This window comes from Hesperophylax consimilis, chromosome 13, assembly GCF_061612785.1.
Source record: "Hesperophylax consimilis isolate HC1 chromosome 13, BYU_Hcon_1.0, whole genome shotgun sequence".
Lineage (NCBI taxonomy): Eukaryota > Metazoa > Arthropoda > Insecta > Trichoptera > Limnephilidae > Hesperophylax > Hesperophylax consimilis.
This window is the reverse complement of record NC_142848.1, coordinates 15,007,781-15,031,153: the sequence shown is the minus strand read 5'-3', so window position 1 is coordinate 15,031,153 and position 23,373 is coordinate 15,007,781. Positions and strand designations below refer to the sequence as shown.

At 33.8% G+C, this 23,373-nt stretch overlaps 1 protein-coding gene across 2 annotated transcripts in view; it reads right to left on the bottom strand.

Annotated features, from left to right (window-relative positions):
• LOC149418491 (membralin) overlaps window positions 1-17,745 on the bottom strand; it is a 399,198-nt gene extending 381,453 nt beyond the window's left edge. For both annotated transcript variants that reach the window (XM_089638805.1, XM_089638806.1), the window contains exons 1-3: window positions 17,575-17,745; window positions 16,717-17,305; window positions 9,078-9,312 (exon numbers count right to left, since the gene is read on the bottom strand). In XM_089638805.1, the coding sequence (XP_089494931.1) occupies window positions 9,078-9,312; window positions 16,717-17,204 (723 nt within the window). In that variant the 5' untranslated portion in view covers window positions 17,205-17,305; window positions 17,575-17,745. The remainder of the gene's footprint in view (window positions 1-9,077; window positions 9,313-16,716; window positions 17,306-17,574) is intronic.
• Between the last annotated feature and the right edge of the window lie 5,628 nt (window positions 17,746-23,373).

Genomic DNA, 23,373 nt, shown 5'->3' with positions numbered 1-23,373 from the left:
CGTTCCGGCAAATTTCCGTTAGTCTAATGAATCGGATACGGTTCAAAGGCATTATTAGTATAATTGTGTTTATAATATTATGTATATATGAGCGGCGATCTGAGCTCAGTTTGCGTTTTTACATACACAGATGAACCATAACGTTTTCAACGCCGCGGCAAGGCTTATCACCGGAGTATCTAAATACTCCCACATTTCAGAGCATCTCAAAAATCTGCACTGGCTCAAATGTCCTGAAAGAATCCAGTTCAAGGTATGCTGGATGGTATTTAAGTCACTTAACGGAATGGCTCCGGCTTATTTATCAGAATTGTGTATTCCAGAAGATTCCAATTCCCGACAGTCAACCCTTAGGTCAGCAACGTCATCAGCTATCGGAAGGTTGAAGGAACCAAAGCGCACACCAGATACTAAGTTCGGTGAGCGTGCTTTTGCCGTGTCAGGACCTAAAGCCTGGAATGGACTGCCACATGATTTGAGAATGATCGCAGACTCGACAGAATTTAGGTCTAAACTTAAAACGCACCTTTTCAGACAGTCGTATCCATAATTTCAGAAACCTCCACTTTCACAGTTGACGGCAATTTAAATTAACAAAATGTAAAAAAATACTAAAAATAAAATAAATAAAAATAATAATTAAAAATAAATAAATAAAAATGATAACAACTAACAATTTGTAGGCTTTTAAGACAGTTAAAATACACAGTATCAGTTCTATAATCAACGTGAACGGTCGCGCGCAGCGAAGTAAAGTATTGTCGCAAAAATTGCAAGCGCTGCCGAGCGCCGAGCTACTTGCGCAGCGAGCGCAGCGAGTTAACACATTATGGACACGGCCATTGATAATATAAAAACTGAAATACAAAAAATTACAACAGTGAAAGATTCGAAAGCAAAAACGAACCTAGAACAAAATGTTTATATATTAGAAGAGCTTTGGAAAACTGAAAAAATTAAACACCAAAAAGAAATAATCAAACTACAAAAAAAAATTATCGAAAATTACGAAGAACTTACGAAGAAAATAGAAAAAGTCGTGGAAAAAAACAGTAAAATACCATCTTACGCGCAAGTTCTAGCAGCAAATAGAAAAGAAATTTCAAAAGAAGAGAGGTTCTCTATAATAATATCATCAACTAAAAAAACAACAAAAGCTGCAGAAATATTTGACAAGATACAGAAAGACATCAAACTAGACCAACTTAAAATTGGAATAAATGGATTAAGAAAAACAAATAAAGAGCAAGTAATCATATCATGCCCAAAAAAAGAATATACCAACATTCTTACGGAGGAAATTAAAAAACTCAATTATAACCTGGAAATAAATGAAGTAAAAAAGAAAAAACCCAAATTAATTTTGAAAGGACTCAAATCGAACTTGACGGAAGAGGAAATAGTAAATGGGATACTCACACAAAACGAAGGGATTCAAGAAATTGTAACGAAAAACGAAGAAAATAAAATAAATTTGATTACTGAAATAAAATACAAACATTCTAATAAATACCAACGTGGTACTCGGGATCAAGAAAATGAAGAACAAAACAAATTCTCGAACTATATCGTGGAAACCAGCGGTACAACACGAAAAAATTTGCTATCATTAGAAAAGATAAATATCCAGTACCAAAGGGTTAACATAGTGGATTGTGATCCTTTAACTCAGTGCTACCACTGCTGCAAATTCATGCACACAGCCTCCAGATGCCTAAATCGAACGAATCCATCGGTGTGCCCGCATTGCACGGGTGACCATACTTTTGCTAAATGCCCTGAAAGAGAAAAAACACCGGTTTGTGCAAATTGCACATCGCAAAATAAGAAATATGGCGAGAAAAATAAAACAGACCACGCAGCTTTCAGCAACTTATGTCCCTACAAAAATAAAATGCTCAAAGTAGCAAGAGACAGAATAGACTTCGAAGAAAAATGACAGAATTTTTATATAACGCACTAGACGAAAAAAATAATATTGACGAAAAAACATATGACAGCTATCAAGAATACCGTACCCACCAAAACGACCTCAATCGCAGCCCTTTAATTCTACACATGAACATAAGAAGTTTAGAACGAAACATGGATGAATTTTTGACAACAGTAAATAATGATCTCAGGAAGCCCGCTTGCATTGTGTTAACGGAAACACATTCAAGTGGCGAAGTGGCGTACTATATACCGGGATATACCTATGTATCTACTACAAACCGAATTAACAAAAACAGTGGAATCGTTATGTTCGTAGAAAATAATTGTGACATATTGTGCGAGGAAGAAATTAATGTGAATGGAACAAACTGCTTACATGTACAAATGAAGTGTTATAACAAAAAAATTGATATTATCTCTCTATACAGAACGCACTCGTCTACTGTCTGTTTGTTTATTGAAGAATTAAGACATGTGTTATTAAACTACAGAAACGCGAATACAATAGTTTTAGGTGACATTAATTTAAACATATCGCACGATTATACATCGAACGATAAAGATAATTACTTAAATATGATGGCGGAATTGAATTATGTGTCGTGTATTAACTCTTACACCAGAAACGTCAATGGGCAACGTCCATCATGCATTGATCACATTTTCACAAATATCAAGGATATAAATAATTTAAACTCGGGAATTATAAAAACCTCAATTACCGACCATTACATGACTTTGCTACATTACAATTCAATAATACCTCAGGCGATAAACCAACATTGCGGACAAACTGCTAATAATAAGAACGAAATATCTGTTGTTAATATCGAATCTTTGAAAAATAAATTGTCATCTGAATTATGGTTAGATATTCTCCAAAGTGATAACGTCAACGAGTGCTGTAAAATATTTGAAAATAGATTAACGAACTTTATAAATGATTCAAAAAAAATTATTCCAAAAGGAAATTCGGCAAAATTTCGTAAAATCAAACCATGGATAACACATGGGCTTGTTGTGTCCATAAGACACAAAGAATGGCTTTATAAAGAAACAAAAAAAAAACCACTAGACATTAAATTAAATGTTCATTTTAGAGAATACAAAAATAAATTAACCACGCTCATAAAAAACACGAAAGAAAATTATTATAAAAATAAACTTGATGATTCTGAAAATGACAGTAAGAAAGTTTGGAATATAATCAATGAAATCATGGAAAATAAACAAAATACCAAAAGTAATACTATTAAGAGTGTAATACAAAACAATAACATAATTAACTGTATTGAAGAACCTAAAAAAGGAGCTTATAACGCTTTTAACGATTTCTTTGCAAATATCGGAAAGAGTCTAGCAGAAAAAATTACCGTGAAAAAAATAAATAAGATGTATATTGAAAATATTCCGAATATAGAAACTAAACTTGAACTCTTCGAACCAACCAATCCGTCTGAAATTGTACAAATTATATCAAAAATGCGAGGTGGTTCTGCTCCGGGATTTGACGGTCTCGCTGTAAAAACACTAAAAATCATTAAAAATTATATTTCTACACCAATTTCTCATATTATAAACAATAGCTTTAAGACAGGAGTTTTCCCGAGCACGTATAAGAAAACCATAATCTCTCCAATATTTAAGTCCGGTAGCCCGGAGGACATTTCTAATTATAGACCCATTTCACTCTTATCTAATATATCGAAAATTTTTGAAAAAATTGTTAAAAAAAGACTAACTGCATTCTTAAAAAAAAACTCGATTATAAATGAAAATCAATTCGGTTTCACAGAGGGAAAAAGTACCCAAGATGCCATTGCAAAAATTTCATCTAGTATTCAGAGTGCCCTGGACAAATCAAATAAATGTATAGGAATTTTTATTGATTTAAAGAAAGCATTTGACAGCATTTCCCATGAAAGACTTATATTAAAATTAAAAGAAAATGGCATTGACCACTTAGCTCTTAAATGGATAGAAAGCTACTTAACAGAGAGACCTCAAATTGTAAAATTAAACCAAACCTTTAGTACACCACTAACAAGTACATTTGGCATTCCTCAAGGCACGGTCCTCGGACCATTACTATTTCTAATGTATGTAAATGACATTTTCCAACAGAAAATCAAAGGTGAATTAATCTCTTATGCTGATGATACTGTCTTATTAATAAAAGGTCAAACATGGGAACTAGTTAACAAACTTGCAAATGAATGTATTAATATCTTAAAATCATGGTTTGATAATAACCTACTCACACTTAATGCCAAAAAAACAACATATGTATTATTTTCACTACAAAAAATACCTAAACACAAAGTAAATATCATAATCCATAATGAAAATTGTGACAATGTCAACTGTAAACTACTTAAGGCGTCTTAACCAGCGGACGAGAATTCAAATTTCGTTAAAAGACGGACTTGCGATCGGACTTTTTTTTAGAACGAGACAGAAACACCGAATTCATTCCGCTGCGAGCCGTAAATCCGCGCGGCTGACGAAAACTACAGCATGGTTCCGATGAAATAACAATTATTGTTGATGATTTCTCGGTTGTAGCTTTCTTCCTAATAAGTAGTTACATACATATTTGTAAATTATACGTCCGAGAGCGTAAACATAAATAAATACAAATGCAGTGCGTTGACATGGTAGATATAAAAAAAAATCAAATATTTGTTTAATTTGATTTTTTTAAATTTATTTTACATAGGTTTTCCAAAAGTGAGTAAAAATCTTTTGTTTTAAATATTTATTCGTTTGTCCGAAAGGTATTATCGGTATGTTTTATTTCTAATACTTACCTTTAAAGTATTACTTGATTTGATACGTATGACATTGAAAAGAGGGTTTATTCCTTACAACTGAAGTAGTATATATATATTAAAACAAGGTTTTATTTCCAACTATTTTCTACGGTACCTACCTACATAATATGTATTATGCGATTGCATAATATTGTATCGCTTTCATGGTTAACGGAGCGACCAGACTCGTATAATTTTCGAAATGTTATTAAATTCACGAGGTAAATTTCGATTGAAAAATCATAGGTTAGTATGTCAAACATAAACTCGTCTTTTTTCCTAAAACAAGAAGCTCAATTTACAATATGACATTATGAAACTGACAAAAAGTAACACAAAAAATATTAAATATGGTAAACTATACCAATATAATAGTGAATTGTATAATAAAATAGAAATTGTGAACAATAAAATGATTTGAATCGCACATCACGAATCAAAATTCATCTGGTTCGTGGCACTTTTTGACCACCAATCACAAACAGTTTCACGTACTTTGGCATAAGTTTTAACATTTATACATGAAACATCGATGATAGACATAAACTCCTGATAGTCCATAGTTGATTCTTTTCCCTGGATATTAAACAACACAAAATTATCGCCAAATGTTATAAAAAATATGTGCTTATTCTGACTGATTCTTTCGAACGACCCTGTAGCATATGAGTACGTACAATGTACACGGATAATTAAATATCATTAACCTTTGTTTTTTTTGAAAATATATATCCCACGTACGTTTTTGATGTCGTAATTTGTGTTTTCTAATAAAACTTTTGTTTCGAGGGTATTTTCCTCCCCATTTTTAAGCGAGGAATTTCTCTAAAATGTTATTAACTAGACCGGCGTGGACTAGACGTCCGCTTGCCGCCCGGTCGCGGCGGAGAATGACAATATTTCGTCTTGTGCCGAGTTAATAAAAATGCGCAAACGCGAATCGAAATTAATTACTATTATATACTTTAAGAATATATTTTTTGATTATAAATTATTTCTAATGTTTCAATAATGTCCTGGTAAATTATTTTTGTAAAATAATCTGAACTATACCAATTTGTAAGACCATGAATAAATAGTCAAATTGGGGGATTTTCGTCACAAAACGCGTGTTCGGATTTATTTATTAGTAATTTTATTTGAAATAAAAAGAAAATTCTTATACATACTTATGATAGATAATTTATTGATTGTTTATACTGTATTATTATATGATTTGAAATATTTGTTGTATAATACAAATTCACCTTTGAAAATGCAACAAATCTGCGCATCGTCCAACGGTAACACTTTATTATGAAATGAAAATAATATTATTTTTCAAAATTTAACATCTTACTTTACTAGATAAAATAACGATCTTTCGAAAACAATTTGTGTTTTTTTCTAAAAAAGTGTCCATACGTCTAAAACTGGCCTCAAAAATGCCAAATTTCAGGTCAAGTCTACCTATTTCGCCTTAATCCTATTTGTACTGTAATCAACTCTTCTTCTGAAATAAAATATCTTGGTGTGATCATCGATGAAAATTTGAAATGGAAAAGCCATATTACGGAGTTAGTAAAGAGAATAAGGAAATGTATATATATATTTGTTAGGTTAAGAAATATTTTAAATGTGAAAATACTAAAAAATGTATATTATGCTCTTGTCCACTCCCTGCTTATTTAAGGAATCATAGGTTGGGGAGGATCTTATAAAAACAACCTACACTCAGTAAAAGTCTCACAAAAAATTATTATAAAGGTAATACTTAAAAAAAACTCTACTTTCCCAACAAAATTGCTTTTTAAATTGTTTCCAGTACCAAATATTGATGATATATTTAAGCAAACTTCAATTATAAAAATGTGTAAAGAAAAAAATAACACAGAATATCAAGAATTTTACAAACTGATGAGAAATGGAAATCAATTTATTACGCCAATCTTTAAAACAACTCAAATGCAAAACCATTATATTTACCAAGCCATAAAAAACTACAATAATCTCCCTTCCGAATTGCGCTGTATTACGAACCAACAAGAACAAATAAATAAAATCAAACTTTTTTTCCAAAAAAACTTATATTAAAAAAAATATGTATATATATATAATATTTATATTTTACACATAACATTGAATCTAAGTAAGAATCGTGGCTCCCTTATCAGGCACAAGAGCTCCTCTTTTCTGATAAGGTATACATGACCAACTATGTACCTAAATATGATATATTGCAAAATATGTATGATTTAATGTAACTATGATCTATATTAAAAAAAAAAAAAAAAAAAAAAAAAAAACATTTAAATTAAAATAAAAACTATAGCAGACTTAAGATCATGCGACGACCAGTGTTTTTTGATATAGTGTCCTCTGCGTGCAGTTCTATCTTTTATAAGCATAAACTTTTTAATATAAGTGTGTTTGTTGGAAGTGACTTGCCAGGTAAGTATGTTTTGGTATCTTTTCTAAATAACAAATGTAGATCCTAGGAAATAAATTGTACAGCGCCCTTGAGGTGATTTTTCACAAAAACGGCGCTCTACAAATTATCCAATTATTATTATTATTATAACATAGGTGGGTCTAGATGTCCTCATCACCGTTGCTTGTGATTGGTTTTGAGAATGGGTATATTTATGAGAAAATACATAAATTGCATTGCTATGAACACCTTTGTTCTTTTCATCTTCCTCAATGTTTATTTTTATTACATCTATGTAACATTGTTAGTGCTGACAGTTAGTTTAAATATTGTATCTTTTAGGCATTTATTCTGAGAACACTATTCTCAGAAACTGGCTTTAAAAACTTTCAGGGTCAATTAACAACACACTTCTGTAGAAAGGGTTACCCTTATATAATAACTTTGTAAAGCACATTACATAGCATAATAGGCCGAGTATGGACAATATAAGCAGGTACAATTCAAGTATTCGTTTATAGTTGTTGTACATTCAAGTAATAGTTGTTCAATAAATAATATATAATAATAAGAGTACAATATAGGTACTTAAGGTACTATGTATTAAAGTAGTAGCGAAACAATATTTAGTAAAATTGTTGATGTTAGTAAAATAAATATGAAATGTTTATTGTTAAGCATGTTAGTATTTAGCAAACCTTTATAATGATAGATTGGGTATTATGCAGAACATAGCTTAACATTAATATAAGACTAAACAAAAACGGTTTGTTGTAAAGCAAATTTGTAATCAACAAACATTTATTACTCCTGATTGGGTGTTTTATGGAACATAGAAAAATGTATATAAAGATAAAGTGTGCACATAAAAAAAAAAAATTTTAGATCAGTTACAAATATTCTAATATATTCATTTTTAGTTTGGCCACCGAGCTGTGGCAGTAAACATGGATTGAACTATACTTATTACATATTCTGTGTAACCTCTGAATTGGCGAATTTTCAAAATAATTATTAGCAGACTTTTGAACATTATAGAGAACAGTCAGTCTTGTCTTGCGCGCGGGTACACGAAAAGTAATAAGGTTCGTTAAATCTATGGAGTCCAATCTGCTATTCGCTATTTTGAAAAGACAAACTAAATAAGTCATTGTGCGCCTTGAAATTAAGTCGGTCACATTTAGCAAACCCATCAAAAAGGTGTCATTTATTTATTTAATTTTTATCATAATTGTATTACATAATGTTTTTCCCACTGGAATTTCCCGTGTTAATTAATATCTTCGAATGAAATTCCTTCATATTAACTTATGCTGCACTCTCTCGATTTTTAGTTAGTGAATCTTATACAATGGAGCCCAGATTATCGAATTATACTCTAGATTGTTTCTCACCAACCCTGTGAATAGTAAATTAGATGAATTAATTATTTTAAAATCTTTCACCGTCCTCAAAATAAACCCCAAACATTTCATGGCCTTGTGTGTTATTTTATTTATATGAAGAGCAAAAGTTAATTTAAAAGGTCCTTAATTTGCTGGACTCTTTTTAGAATTTTATTGATGCATGATAGGATTTTTGATACGGGCAAAAGTTTGACCTTTTTCAATATTTGGGAATAGTTAATTACGGGTGCACCAGTCTTGTAACCTCGAAAGATTTAATTGTAATACATAACAGTCATCGAGATTAGTAATAGTTTAGTAAATTTTAAGATCATTAAGTGTGCATAGTGTCCATTTTTTATAAATTAGGTAAATACGTTGATTGAATCACTAAAAAGCCAATTAAAATAATCTGTTTAATTTTTTTTCCAAATGTAATGGTACCCATTCATTATCGGCTAAGAACAAAAATTGTCATACTGTAATCTCATCATTTGAAGTTACCAGATTATCAATTTTCAAAAGAAAATTTACCTGAGCAGTTTGTCCTTCCTGGTCCGTTATCTGTGTGGCGCTGCTCCAGGGTTCTTTCCCGACCTCACCTTCCATAGCATACGCTTCATCATCAGCAACCTTGGCAGTCCCCTCGGTGCCCTCATAAGTGCTAGTTGAGGTTATGTTCTTCAGGGGGCTCTCATCGATGGTGTTCTTGGAAGAATACTCTTCATCTTTGGTTGATGACTCTATCTTGATAAACGTCGATATGAACCTGAAAAAACAATTCATATCATTATTATTGAATAACCGTGTTAAAAATGTGGAGATCAGGAAAGAATGCAGGGCTGACGTAATCGTAACGGTTAGGAATAAGATGCTTGGATGGTTTGGGCGTTGAGAGCGGATGAACAAAGAAAGGAAGGAAGGAAAATATATACATATATGAATCGAAAGTTAATTGTAGAAGAAGTCAGGCAAGCAGAGGAAGACACAGCAGATAATATTAGGCATCAAGTGTATCAAATACTTGAGTCGGGTCATATAAAAAATCAGAATCAGTATGTATGAGACGGAATTGCTCGGCGGTTTAGCCTCTCTGCATACCCCTGTAGAAGGGCGTGATGGTTAGTTAGTTAGTTATTCAATAATAATCTACTCAGAAGCTGACTGATTAAAATCAAAAAGACAAAGCGATAGGGCATGTTCCCTCTCATAATGGATTCCAGGATTCGATGGAAACAAAATAGGAATTTTAATAAAAGTAAAATTCTTTCATTATTGGTGGCCTATTGTGCTATCTCCCATATCTCTTTATTCTTTGGAATGTCATATTCTAGCGAGCCACAACTTCCGATGTGTACTGGACATAAAAGGGGATCTGCGCACCGTACGCTCGCTGACCTTAATTTCGAAAATACTCACTTGCGTTATAGAAAACAATTTTTTTTAAAGTTGCATTTTTAAAACTAATTGCAATTTTTCGAAAAGATTATGTTTTCAGTATCCGCGAAATTGAACAATTTTTCATAATTTGTAAAGATTAGCTCTATTGTAATATGTATTATTTTTAATAAGAGTTTATAGTAAATAATATAGTTCATTTAATTAATTATTCATGCCCCCTTTTACACTTTAATATATTGAATGCATGATGGGTACATATTAAAATAATGAATTTAAAAAAAAAGGTATTAAAATAATATTACAGAGTGCACATAATAGTTATAAGATAAAACATGCACGATAGGTACATAATTACATATTTAGTTGACCATCAATTGGTCAAAGATCGTAAAAATAAATTAAATAGTTAAAGATTAGCTTACAGTAGCAAACATTGATAAAGACATAGTTAAGTTTGGTTGCTTTTGAAAAAATCTCAAATTTCATAAACCAATCCAAAAATTATCACGAAATTTTATAAAAATAAATAAAATCTAACAGCAATTAGTTACAAGCTAGAAACTATGGAAGGAGAGAGAAATAACAATTTCCTAAAATGAATTTAAGATGATGCACCACGTCGTGTAATATATGTGGAATCGGGCCGCTAACAATACCACTTCTTATGTAGATGTGCGATAAGGTTTAAATTCCCGCTCAACAGCAGCCGCCTGTTTTGATTTATGCAAGAAAAAAACATCACTTAAAAGTGTGTTTTATTTTATTTTGCGAAGTTCAGGAACAAATATTTAAATATTTTACAATAATTTTACAGTCGGGATACACGCCAAACGCGCTCCCACAGTTGACACAGCGTACACAGTTGACATTTGTCACATGAGAACGGGTCGCTTCTACGATTCGTTCTTAAGTTCAACAGCTCGGCTGTGGAACGAACTGCCGGCCTCTGTGTTTCCTCCCTCCTACAACATGGGACTCTTCAAGACCCATGTTCACTCCTTCCTCTCCACAAAAAGACCCTCCACACAGCATCCCCAAAGATGACATAGGCCCTGAGGGAAATTATTTTCTTCAGGGCCTCCTGTGTTGAGTTAATATAAAAATAAAAATAAATATATGAAAAACTTAATTTGCCACATTAACAATAAAACCATAACCGAAAATGGGTTCATAAGTAGGAGATTTAGAATTTTAACACTTTAACACTTTTTATGGGCCTGATACTTTTTAAAAAATGTTATTCTATGTGCAGTATTTAATTAAAGCATCTAAAATATTTCTGAGCGATAAAATTTTCAAACAAAAAACGCGTGATTTTGCATTACTGTTAGCTGCATATTTAAATATTGGCGCCCCAGTGATTTGGTGCCAGTTTATTTCTTATGCCGCCAGAGGTGCGCTCTGTCGGCCAACGGGGAAACTACTCCAGCTGCTGTAGAGATGGGTCCTGTGAGTACTTTTCGTTACTGGGTACAGTGAGTACAAGTACAAAAAAATACCTGTTAAAAATACTCACAAGTATTTTATACCTACCCAGGGATTATAGTATCTGGGGACTGGGGACTGAGAGTATATATTACTCTCAGTCCCGTACGAAAGTATCTTTGAGATATCTGTTCTAGTTGCTTTACGTCTAGAATGGGAGTAAATCCAAGTGTCAAAATACTTCCATTCCACTCCACTAAAGAAATACAGTAGGAAAAAAATACTTATTTAGACGGCCTGTATAGTCCAGTGGTAACGCATTGGACTGCCATTCCGAAGGTCGCGGGTTCGAACCCGGCGTGCGCAAATAAATTTTATTTGATTAATTTGTGTTATTTCACAATTAATTAATTAAAATAATATATAGTATATTTGCGGCACGTTCCAGAGTGGAAGATACTACCAGTATCGCCCTGGTGTAAGACCACCATTCAGAATTGAAACGTTGCTCCAAATGGCTTTAGCCGTGTTTAGTGACTAGATCTGAATAGCCAGGTACTTCCCCACCTTCCTCTTTCCCTTCCCCACTTACCTTCAGCCTCACAACATCCCCCAATTGGGGATGCCATAGTCTCACTGGCTCCAGACGGGAGCAGTTGGGACTCTTGTGAGGTATTCACTATAAAAAAAATAAAAAAAACTTATTTTTCCCTTTTCCCCATACAACAGACCAGAGAGAAAAGTCACTAGTATTTTAAAAGGATAAAGTACTTCAAGACTTGTGATATATACAAATACTAGTGGAGATTTGTCACAAGTACAAAGTACCGCATGAAAATACCCGGTACTTTTACTGGGTACGATAAATAAGCCTCTCCTCTAGCGTATCGCCATCCCCGTCCCACCCCGTCCCAATGGCCATGAGCCAACTGTTGGGATTTTGAACTGCGCAATGCGCAATATACCCTTCCTAGAGGTGGGTCCTTCGAGTACTTTTCGTTAATGGATACATTGAGTACAGGTACACAAAAATACCGGTTATGAAATACTCAAAAGTATTTTATACCAACCTGAGGATTAGGACACCTGATGACACGATGACATAACCTGAGTATCTGTGGACGGAAAGTAGTAGACTTGTGACTAACTATTCCCCACAAATTTTCTACATTTTCGACGTACAATTGATTCCCCCCAATAATTATTCGAATCCATGGAGGGGGGGGTTCTTAGAAGATTTCTGTGAAAGGCAATTCCCCACAAAAATAACAAAAAATTCGATATATGATTCCCCACAGTAATTTTTCAAATCCATGGGGGGGGGGCATTAGAGAATTTCGGGAGGAAGTTATTCCCCACAAAAATTTCCGATGTTTAATTTCCCACAGTATATGGGGGTGGGGTAGTTAGGAAATTCCCTGTCGAAAAATTCCCCACATTTTTTAGTCTTCTGGTGCTTCTGCCGTAACTAGGTAAAGTAACTTTTACGAAAAATACCTATAAAAAATTACCTATTAAAAATACCTGCTAAAAATACCTACTAAAAATACCTATTGAAAGTACATATTAAAAGTACCTATCAAAAATTCCTGTTTGTAGTACCTACTAAAAATACCTATTAAAAATAACTGTTAAAAGTACCAAAGTACCTTTTAAAAGTTCCTATCAAAAATACCTATTTAAAGTACCTATTAAAAATACCAGTTAAAAATTCCGGTTACAAAATACTCACAACCATTTTAAACCTATCTGGGGACCGGGGACAGAAGGTAATAAATACCAGTCCCAGTATAAAATACTAGTAAGTATTTTGGAGATTTGTCACAAGTACAAAGTATTGCATGAAAATACCCGGTACTTTTACTAGGTACGATAAATACGCCTCACCTCTAAACCTTGCTGAATATGGGATGTTAAGATTGTTAAGAATGGTTCATTTTCATTTATGGGATGTTACTGTTGTCGTAGACCGTGAAGACAATATTATATTTCATCATAACCATTTACTTAGCGTTTTATTATTGCTAACATCGGAAGTGGGATTCGGAAAAGCATTGTTTTTTAGTTAATTCGCCTGAAAACATGCCGTGGCGTGCTCCATTACGGCATCAACGAGTTTTTGTTTACCTTTGGCACTGATTCTGTTACTTTTGTTTTTAAGTGACAATTTGTGTATCAGCGTGAAGTAGTTGGAATTGCTGTTGTGAATTTACGTAAAAATTCCGCGTAATTACTGTGACAGTTTGTGAGCGCGGAAAAACGCCTTGCTCCGATGCATAGCTCATGTTCCCGCGGAAATTGGGCATGTTCATTGGAGATTTGATTTTAATATGGTGCGTAAAAATTCATTTGTGATTCAATGGATTCGCCAAGAAGACCTTGCCCTTTCGTATTTGTTCTCGTGAGTCGAAATTCACGATGATCTACGACATTGTCAACCGAGAGCTGTCTTTATGCTAAGCGCATGACTTGAAATCTGGATCAGAAGAACTGCCCTCCTGATGGCAAACATACAGCAGATGGATATTACTCTGGAGGGCGGTTGGTGAAATGTTCGAAACCTCAAAATGTTTCGAAATTCAGATATAAAAGTTGACGCGGCGGTGACGAAACCTGATCCTGGTTCCCGTCAGGCTGATCTAGCTGCTAAAAAGGAGACAATTCGGGATGAGGAATGTTATCCACAAAATATGTGAAAAACTTTTAAATGTTTGGTTGAGAAGAATGATACGGGTCAAAAGAACGGGGTATTAAAAAAATGGAGATATCTTTTGCCGTTGTGTTGAGCATGTAGATCAATTTATTGGGACCCTTTTTGAAGAGAGTGGACGGAACGCAGGTGTTATTGCTCTCCAGGGTGGCTTCACGAAGTACAGTCCATTAGAGGCAGAAACAAATATGAAAAGTGTCGTAAAGGCACTTTCGGCGATGGCGTGCAATGGTAGCTTTAGACGAGTATCAAAAGTGGGAGGTGAAACGGTTCAATTCGAACCGATTCATAATTTCATGACCTTAAGGTCATACGTGCTGTGGCACGGAAGCCTTTGATGGGTATCAAAAGGCGGCAGATGAAACGGTTCAACTCGAACCGATTCATAATTTCATGACCTTAGGGTCATGCCTGCTGAAGCACGGTGTAGATAAATAATCTCACGCAGGCTGGTGAGAGGCAGAACTTTTGGGTTGTACGAGCTGAATAATGGGAACCTTTTAATTTGTTAAGAACCAGGATTGCAGGACTGAGGGAAAGGATAAACCATTCCAGAAACATTATTATCATAGAATCCCGTCTGACTTCAGGATCGAGCATTGAAGACCATTGGAGAAAGATACTTGCTCCCACAATCTCAGATCCGATGGATTCCCGTGCTTCTCTGCTTTAACTTAATTTAATTTTCTATTTAATTTTTAATTTATTAATCTCCATTTATTTATTTTACTATATGTAAATATTATTTGTACTTATTATTTGTACTTGTCCTCTATGGGATGTGTGGGATTGCACTAACCTCCCCACATCCTGGAATAAAGAATTTATTATTATTATTAATGTGTATCAAAGGTGGCAGATGAAATGGTTCCATGTGAAACTATTTATGAAACCCTCGTATTGTGTTGGCGATACGGTTTCTGTCAGGATCTGAGTAATTCCTGGATGCAAAAAGGTTGAAAGATCGGATTCGGAGCTTGCCTTATGAAGTAGTTGAAGTTTTTTCGAAGAATCGATTCGAAGTGTTAGGTCGTCGACCCAACGGCAGCACTCGTAAAAGAGTGACGGTCGGAAAATATGAGGAAATGGCTGGCTGAACAAATTACTGTAATGGTCAGGAAGGGCGAACAGTGTGATCTGTTAGTCAGTACCACTGTGGGGTTGAATAAATTTCAACCCGTCTAATTATTTCTTTTATTTTCAGCTTCCTGCTTTAAGGCCAGCAGTTAAGTATGGTCATGTTAGCTGCATATTTAAATATTGGTGCCAGTCATTTGGTTCGCTCTGTCTGCCAACAGGGAAACTACTCCAGCTACTGTGCGTAACAGCCGGTAAAGAAGGGATTGACTGGACCTGCTGGACACCCGGCAAGAAGCAGTCCCCGTCCCAACGGATGGGATTTTGAACTGCGCAATGCGCGATATAACCTTACTGAATATTGGATGTTATCATTGGCATAGACCGTGAAAATAATATTACGTTTCATCAAAACCATTTTACTTAGCGTTTTATTATTGCTAACACTACATAGTGTTATCCTTTTTTGTCATACATGTAACCTTTTTATTGTAATTTTCTTTATCAATTTTGCAATGTATTTTTTTGTATACTGTTTTTGCAAAATAAATAAATAAAACAAATTCTAGAGAAACTTTAAAAACTATATGAAATGAAACAGATTAAATCTATGTAAATTTTAGTTTAACAAGAATGATGACAGCTAAGATAACACGGATCATCAAATTAAGATTAACTAAGGGAAAGGTTGAATAAATGTTGTATCAATGGATTGGACATTTGATAAATAAAGATGATCACTGGTATCATTTTAACAACCTGTATGGCAGAACAGTGAGCTTCTTGACATCCGACCCACAGGGTGCAGGTTAAAAACACAATTTGAATGGAATTTTAATTAATTTTGATGTGGTATTTTAAACATAACTTAGTAATTTCATCATAAAGGTCGAAAAATATCTACCTACAGATTGAGGGTCTATGAGAGCTAGATCCAGATAATTAGTAAAATGATACTAGTGGACCCCACAATGCTTCCTAGGGCGTCTCCGACTCCTTCCACCATTCACTACTGTTTACTCCAATGTTACTATTAAAAAACTACATTACATTGACTTTATTTTGGCTCCGCATCTCATTCGGGTGCAGTGATATTGCATTAAGAGCTCTTGAGGTAATTTTTCACAAAACCGGTGCTTCCATATATTATTATTATTAGTAAGTATTCCTCTGGCGTCCCTGACTTCTACCATTCAAACCACCGTCGAAACACTCCTGGCACTAATTCAAGGGTGTTCTAGGCCTTCATTTCAAATTATAGAGAAAGGGAAGGCGAATTTATACATTACATCCAGGCGCACACAAGCAACTTTAGTTATGCACAAAAGTTGCATATTCTAATTTAATTAATACGCACTTTAAAAAAAACACTACTAGTAGTTGGGGAAATGGAAAATAATGCATCTTAATAGTTAATCTGCGAAAATTAAAATTGATTGTTCACTTGGCAAGCATTGTTATTGATGTAAAAATTTTAAGGTTAGTTTATTTTCTGCATATATTTAGAGATTGCAGCAAAACATACATGGCTAAATTAATACAAAATAAAATATTTCTCACCCTTCTTTTGCTATCATCCCAAGCATACTGGTTACATCTTCTTTGTCATGCTTCAGTCTGCTCTCCTTAGCATAACTTTGCTCTACATTGTAATCTTCGGAAGGATTTTTCAATATTTCCACTCGGAGAATACCTTCCCTAGGCCACGTAGCCTTCACATGATCCAAACAAGTCGTAGGAGATCGAGAAAATGATATATGTATATAGGCTAGCACGAAAAAAGCAACGATTGCTTTCAATAACATCACAAACTCTAAAAACCTGCGCACCGACCGAGGAACTGTTCTGGCGTAAGCCAGAGCCACTTTAAAGAAGAGGGCATGAAATAGTCGGTCCCGCACATTGAACAACGGGTTCTGGTTATTGTTTCTGGGTCTGTTGATTGTTATCGGGGCTCCTGGTAGGATGTTGTTCTCTGGGTTCACACCAGGGGGCAGGTTGACATTGATGACAGGGGCTGCAGGCCCTGCAGCATTTCCAGCAGACATTATTACAAGTAAAAGACTGTCACAGGCTTTGATGTCCGTTAACCGAGGGGTTGATTCAGCACACGTACCAAATTAAGTCTTTGCATCGTTTGGTCAAGTAGCTGAAAGCGAAAATAAAGTTATCAACACAAATTTGCTCAATGTGTCAAACAAAAATACGATTTGACATTTCATTAACCTCAGTAAAAACATGAAAACAGAAACTCATTTTATGAAAACATCTCTGATGTTTGTTAATCAAGTGAAAACACACAACATGAGATTGTATCATTAGATTAATTATAAATTTATATAAAACGTTAAAATGACAGCAAAACGAGATTGAATCATAACAGGACGACGTTTACATTGGACGTCGTTGTTTACGTACCTGGGAAAATTGTCCGATATATCACATCAAGTTAAATATGAACACGGCTGTCGCTTTCGTTGTCCCCGAAAAATTGTTTCTTTTATGCGAAAAAATGAGAAATTTAAACATTAAGATAGATGACGAGCGACATTATAGCATATAGGTCGGCAGATACCAGATACACGTCGATAAAAGCACAGGTGATCATTTTTTGAATCAGCTGGCCACTAAACTGACTAAACGTTTTATTCATCAAATCACAAACAACTTTGTTATTATCATTATATTATTTACTTTATTTTTACAAAATGAATGTCAATAATATTACTATTTAAAAAAAAAAAAAATATTTTCTTTCTATCAGGAAATCTTAATTTTTATATAATTTGAAACATTAGAGACATCTATGTCGAAGTGTCTGAAACTTCTCTAACAAATATTGAACCAACATGAATTATTCCAGATTTCTCGTTTTTCGTCCATCTTTTTTGAAAACTTTCCACCCGTCATTCACAGTCTTTTTATTAAATGGATAGATGTCAATAAACATTTAAAAATTATATTCCTTAATATTATTTTAACAATAATTTAGATTTTAGCTTTTTACTCGAGTTTTTAAGTGAGAAGGAACTGTGCAAATTTAAATTATTATGGTAAAATAATTCAGTAAAATATATTTATTGTGGTAAAATGTAATTATTTACCCGTTGCACTAACTTTTACGCTTGGATTATGGAAACTACACATTGTTTCAACAATTGCTACAATAACCAACTGTTTACATTCATAAAATAGGTTACTAGGTTCTTATTTTGCGTTATTTAGTAATTATAGGTTTTTAGATTTAAAAGAATCTTTTCGTAAGTGTCACATACCGAAAAACGTACAAATAAATCTTTCTGGTAAATTTTGAAGTAAGATTGAATAAAAATGAAATTACAATGCATATTTTACAAAATCTCCTGTCGTAAATGGATGTTTCTTGTAGTAATTACGTTAAAATTTATACTTTTTACCTACATCATAAATAAACTTTGCCATTGAAACTAATAAATCATAAATTAAAAAGTAAACTTCGTAAGCGGCGGTTAGGGAAATAATTACCTGGTAAAAAAATTGCAATTCATCAAATTTCATAGTTGATTTTCAAGTGCTTTAAATGTTCTATTCAAGTTTTGCTATTATATAATTACTGGCCAGTTGTTTCACACAACTGAAATAATATTTGAAATTACATTTTTAGGTTAAATTTATCTTAAACTTTTTTTATAAAAAAAACTTCTTTTTTTCATTGTGTAACATACCCACTGATACCCACATATTGGGTTTATGTAAATACTTAACAGCATAATAGCATCACAATGCGATAACAAAATTGTTTTTACTAACTTTTCATTTAGTATGATCGAGTCGGTACCTACCTACATACTTAGATAAAATATTGCCACCACTAAAAATGTTTTCATAAATACATGCGAGTCTTGTTTGATTAACTCGACCACTCTGCGTTTCGTTTGTAGATTTTTTTTTGTTTTTCGGGTCCGGTCAATCCTGACAAGATGGTAACCGCATTTGATAGTACTTGTTAATTCCGTCGGAATATTCAACATTACGCGAAGTCTGTTGTTCACAGAACTACTAGTTATTTTTATTCGAGTTTAAAAAAATAATTTCACCTATCTTTTCATAAAAAAAGAGTTTCGAACGTGTACCTAGTACCTATTCGGATGATATTATTACGACCACGTCCACCACTAGAACTAACATTTCAAAGAATTAAACCCTCCGATCCGATATTCCTACAATAATTTATTCGTTGTGTTTTTGTCGGCTAGCCGCGCCGGCCCGCGAGGAGCGCGGTGGATTGTGGAGATATTATTATTATTACCAAATGCGGCGGGGAGGACGATTGCGGGGAGCGGAGGAGGGGGCCGCCATCTGTCCGTGAGATGTGATGTCTTTATTATTGAGCAGACCACAAGCACACATAGATACATACCCACCTTTGGCTTTATCTTTATATGCGGTATGTATACTCACCAATACACCTGCGTTTAATGAGAATGCTCCTTCGCCACTGATTTTCAAACTATATTTTGGGTACCTACTTACTTTGAGTACGTACGTAGGTTTCGGAAAGATTTTGAAAATGTCAGGTTAGGTTATGATTACGTTTTCAACATATCTTCAGATAATATTAATATACAGTATATTTCTAAGTAAATTCTACCCAACGAAACCTAATTTAAACTTTTCAGATGACTACTTGAATACCTGAATGTCGGTGTTTTTTAAAGTGATGTAAATTTTATACAGGAAAAACTTTTTCTTTTTAACTTATTTTGAAGGTTACTCATGAATGTAATATATCACTGAAGAAGAAGTTAATACTAATGAATCTAAATGAAACATGAAACAGAACAAGACACAGAAAAATATAAAGATAACGGTCACAACTAGCAATATCATCTTGCAAATATTATTTCCCATATTCTTGGAAGCTACCTTTTTAAATGATCCCAAAGTTTCTAATGAAATTGGTTTGTAACCTAGATAGTGTCTCGGATAAACACATCCGATTTTAATTTACATAGGTATATGGGATAACTATCGAATTTAAAAAAGCACGAAAGAAAATATTGTTCATTTCAGCTGGGATCCAACCTGATCCATTCTGGTATCTATTTCTGAACGAACCGTTTGAAAATGGAAAAGAATTATAACGCGTTCTCACTTGCTCTATTCTATTTCGTTCAAATTCGGCTGAAGCTTTCGATTATATGGAATAGAACGAAAGTTGAAGTTGACCCAATCAATATTGCATTTCTATTTCTGTCAGGCGTTCTGTAGCATAGAAAGCTTGTTCTCACAGGTATATTTAATTAATTCTATGAAAGAATCAGGGAATAAATGTGGTGGGAATGCATGCTGCCCGTTGTTCCTTTGGCCGCCTGTAGATATGTTGGGTAGGACACGATTTTGAGAATACAAAATGAGGTACAAAAACACTGAAATCAGGATTCCCACCTCAAATTAGGTGAGGCTTGAGGTAATGTTAATGTATGACTGTCACCAATTTGTACTGAACACTGGGTGTCATCCTCTTGTATATTACATGCCTCCCCACTCTCAACACAACTCTCTAAGTTTTTGTAAGTTGAAAATAAGAAGGTAGGCCAAAGAGCTATAATTCGAGGTTCGACTGCGTACTAATAATATCTCAACGAAACTTGTTAAACTATTAGAACTCGAAAAGTGGTGCGCGTAGACCGTAATCGGTAGTTATAGTTAGAACGTTAATGGAGTTGGAGGTCAAAAAGCAGAACCTATTTTTTCGCTTCATGTCTCTTCTAAATATAATACGTCAATGAGGTAGATAGACATCTATTCTACAACATTTTACCGCGCCACGTGTTCGGAAGCACTGCCCTTGTAATCTTGTAAGATCCGAAGTTGGTATTTGTAAATTATGGGGTAAGGTGAATAGGGATGTGGTGGTGCCAATAGGTGTGGGTAGGTACCTACCTCACGATCATTTTTTACAATACATTTTATACCTTTTCTCTTTTTATCGATCTGATTCTTGAATAAGACATTTCCGACTGAAAATAATAAAATAAAAGAGTTTATCACTGGTTGTTAGGCGTCTTACATAGCATTTAGGTTTTTTAGTTTACACCCAATTGAACTCGACGGAGAGGTCAGGTAGTCAGAGGTATCTGTGGAAAATAACTTCCTCGGTAATAGAGCAATCATTTTGTTTTTATGCATACTATTTTACGTTCAATTTTACGGCATCAAATTACCAATCAAAACTTTTATTAAACCTTTTTTGTTTTTTTTTTTTATCTTTTGCTCTTTTGTGTCCGCTTGTTACTTGGCAACGTATTTTAGGCATAATACCTTTTCATAATATTTAAGAGTCATTGCCCAGTTTCGTCCGAGTTTCGACACTTGATTTACAAAATCCTTCATCCTAATAAATAATTAAAAAATTGAACAAATAATGCGGGGTCTTGTTTTATTTTGTGACAATTAGTTCGATATTTTAATGCTCCATAGTTCATGATACAATCTGGAAAGCCGTGCAAATATCACGCCAGAGCTCTCTTTCGTAAGACTAGATAAAGGTATACCGCTGAAAGTTCTGCTGTAACTTGTCCTTCTTAACAAACGACGGATGTGTCAGAAAGAGAGGTCACAACGAAGCTCTAAGCGGCAGAACCATCGGTAAATAGGTACCTACAGTAGGCCGGAGTGTTTTATTTTTATTTTTTATAATTTCCTATATCATATTCACTGGTGACTTAGGATAAGAATAAAAGGAATAAATTCAACTAATGAATTCTTTTCATACACAAATGGTACATGACAATATCACAATTAGTAGGCAACATGTTGTTTTTAAACTTGTTGGTCCACAAACACAGGGCACAACAACACTTTTCTTGCTTTGGGTGCTTTTTTCATGCGCTTCCGGCATAAGAAAATTTTCGACTGTTTATTATAATAACGAAAGTGACTAAAAAGATTTGCAGAAACAATAGTTCAATAATACCACCATAAATAATAATAATTAAAGTTACTTGAAAGCTCTGGTAACACGTAAAAAATAGTTTTTTGTAAACTTAAGAGGAATCTACAAGCCAAAAATGTATATATTCTTGGTATGCCTTATATTGTAGGTAATAGGCATTAAAATCGCTTGACAAACGGAGTCTAGAAACGTTCGATTTCAAGCACAAAACTGGTTTTAATTTATTTTATATATAATTTTATAAGAAAGCAAAAAAATTAACCAAATGAAACTGTCACAGATAATTTTAGCTATAATACTGTATTTTTAAAAGTTGTTTCCTTTACGCGTTCATAAATTCCTATTGAAAAAAAAAATTTTTAGTAGCTTACATTTATATTTTTTATTCAGTAATTTATATTTTATTTGTATTCTACTCAAGCGAAACCTTCAATTTATCTAAAGAATATTTTTTGGTATTCATAATATACACCAATTCGTTATAAAGATTAATCAAAATAGTGATTTGGCACCAAGCTTCGCCTTAAGGTTAAACGCTTCACCCGAAGACGTCATCGCAAGTCAATAACATTTTATATTTTTTCTCATTTGGTATAGAGTCAATTTGAAATTCAAAAACAAATCACTCCGGCCGAATGTCTGTGCGTAAAGCTTAAACACCCGTACCTATATTTTGATAGTTGATACACTCACTTTACACGGGGCCAAATAAGATGCGTAGGTACTAAGTACTGGCGAACTAACGATCTTTTTTTAAATCCATATATGTATCTAGTTTCCACAATACGTACACTAGTGACTTAGAAAAGTCGATAAGCAAAATCGTTATTTTTTTACCGTTCAATAACAACATCTATCGATCAGCCAAATTTAAAATTCGATAAGTCAGTTTATGTCGACAACTAAATTCGTTATTTTTCCCTTTCAATAACAATATCAGTTCAATTTTAAATTTGGAGAAGGCTGTAATTCTGAGAATGCATAAGAAAAACGCCTTTGTATTCCGATCGCGTTCTCGCTAGCAGCGGGTAAGCCTTGCTCGAGAATTCCGAATCGAGCTATCATCACTGGTCGCAGGGGCGGATTAGGTTGCAGACGGACCAGGGGCCTCGAGGCTCTAAAGCTCTTCGAGCTCGATAGATTCCTTATTAGAAACAAAGCAATGTCATCAAAAGACTCGAACATTTTTTTTAATACGTCTGTTAATAAAAACCGATCCATCATTGTAAAAAAAGCTTTTGCGGATTTTTTATGTTTTGTTATGTTAAGCAATTTATGGC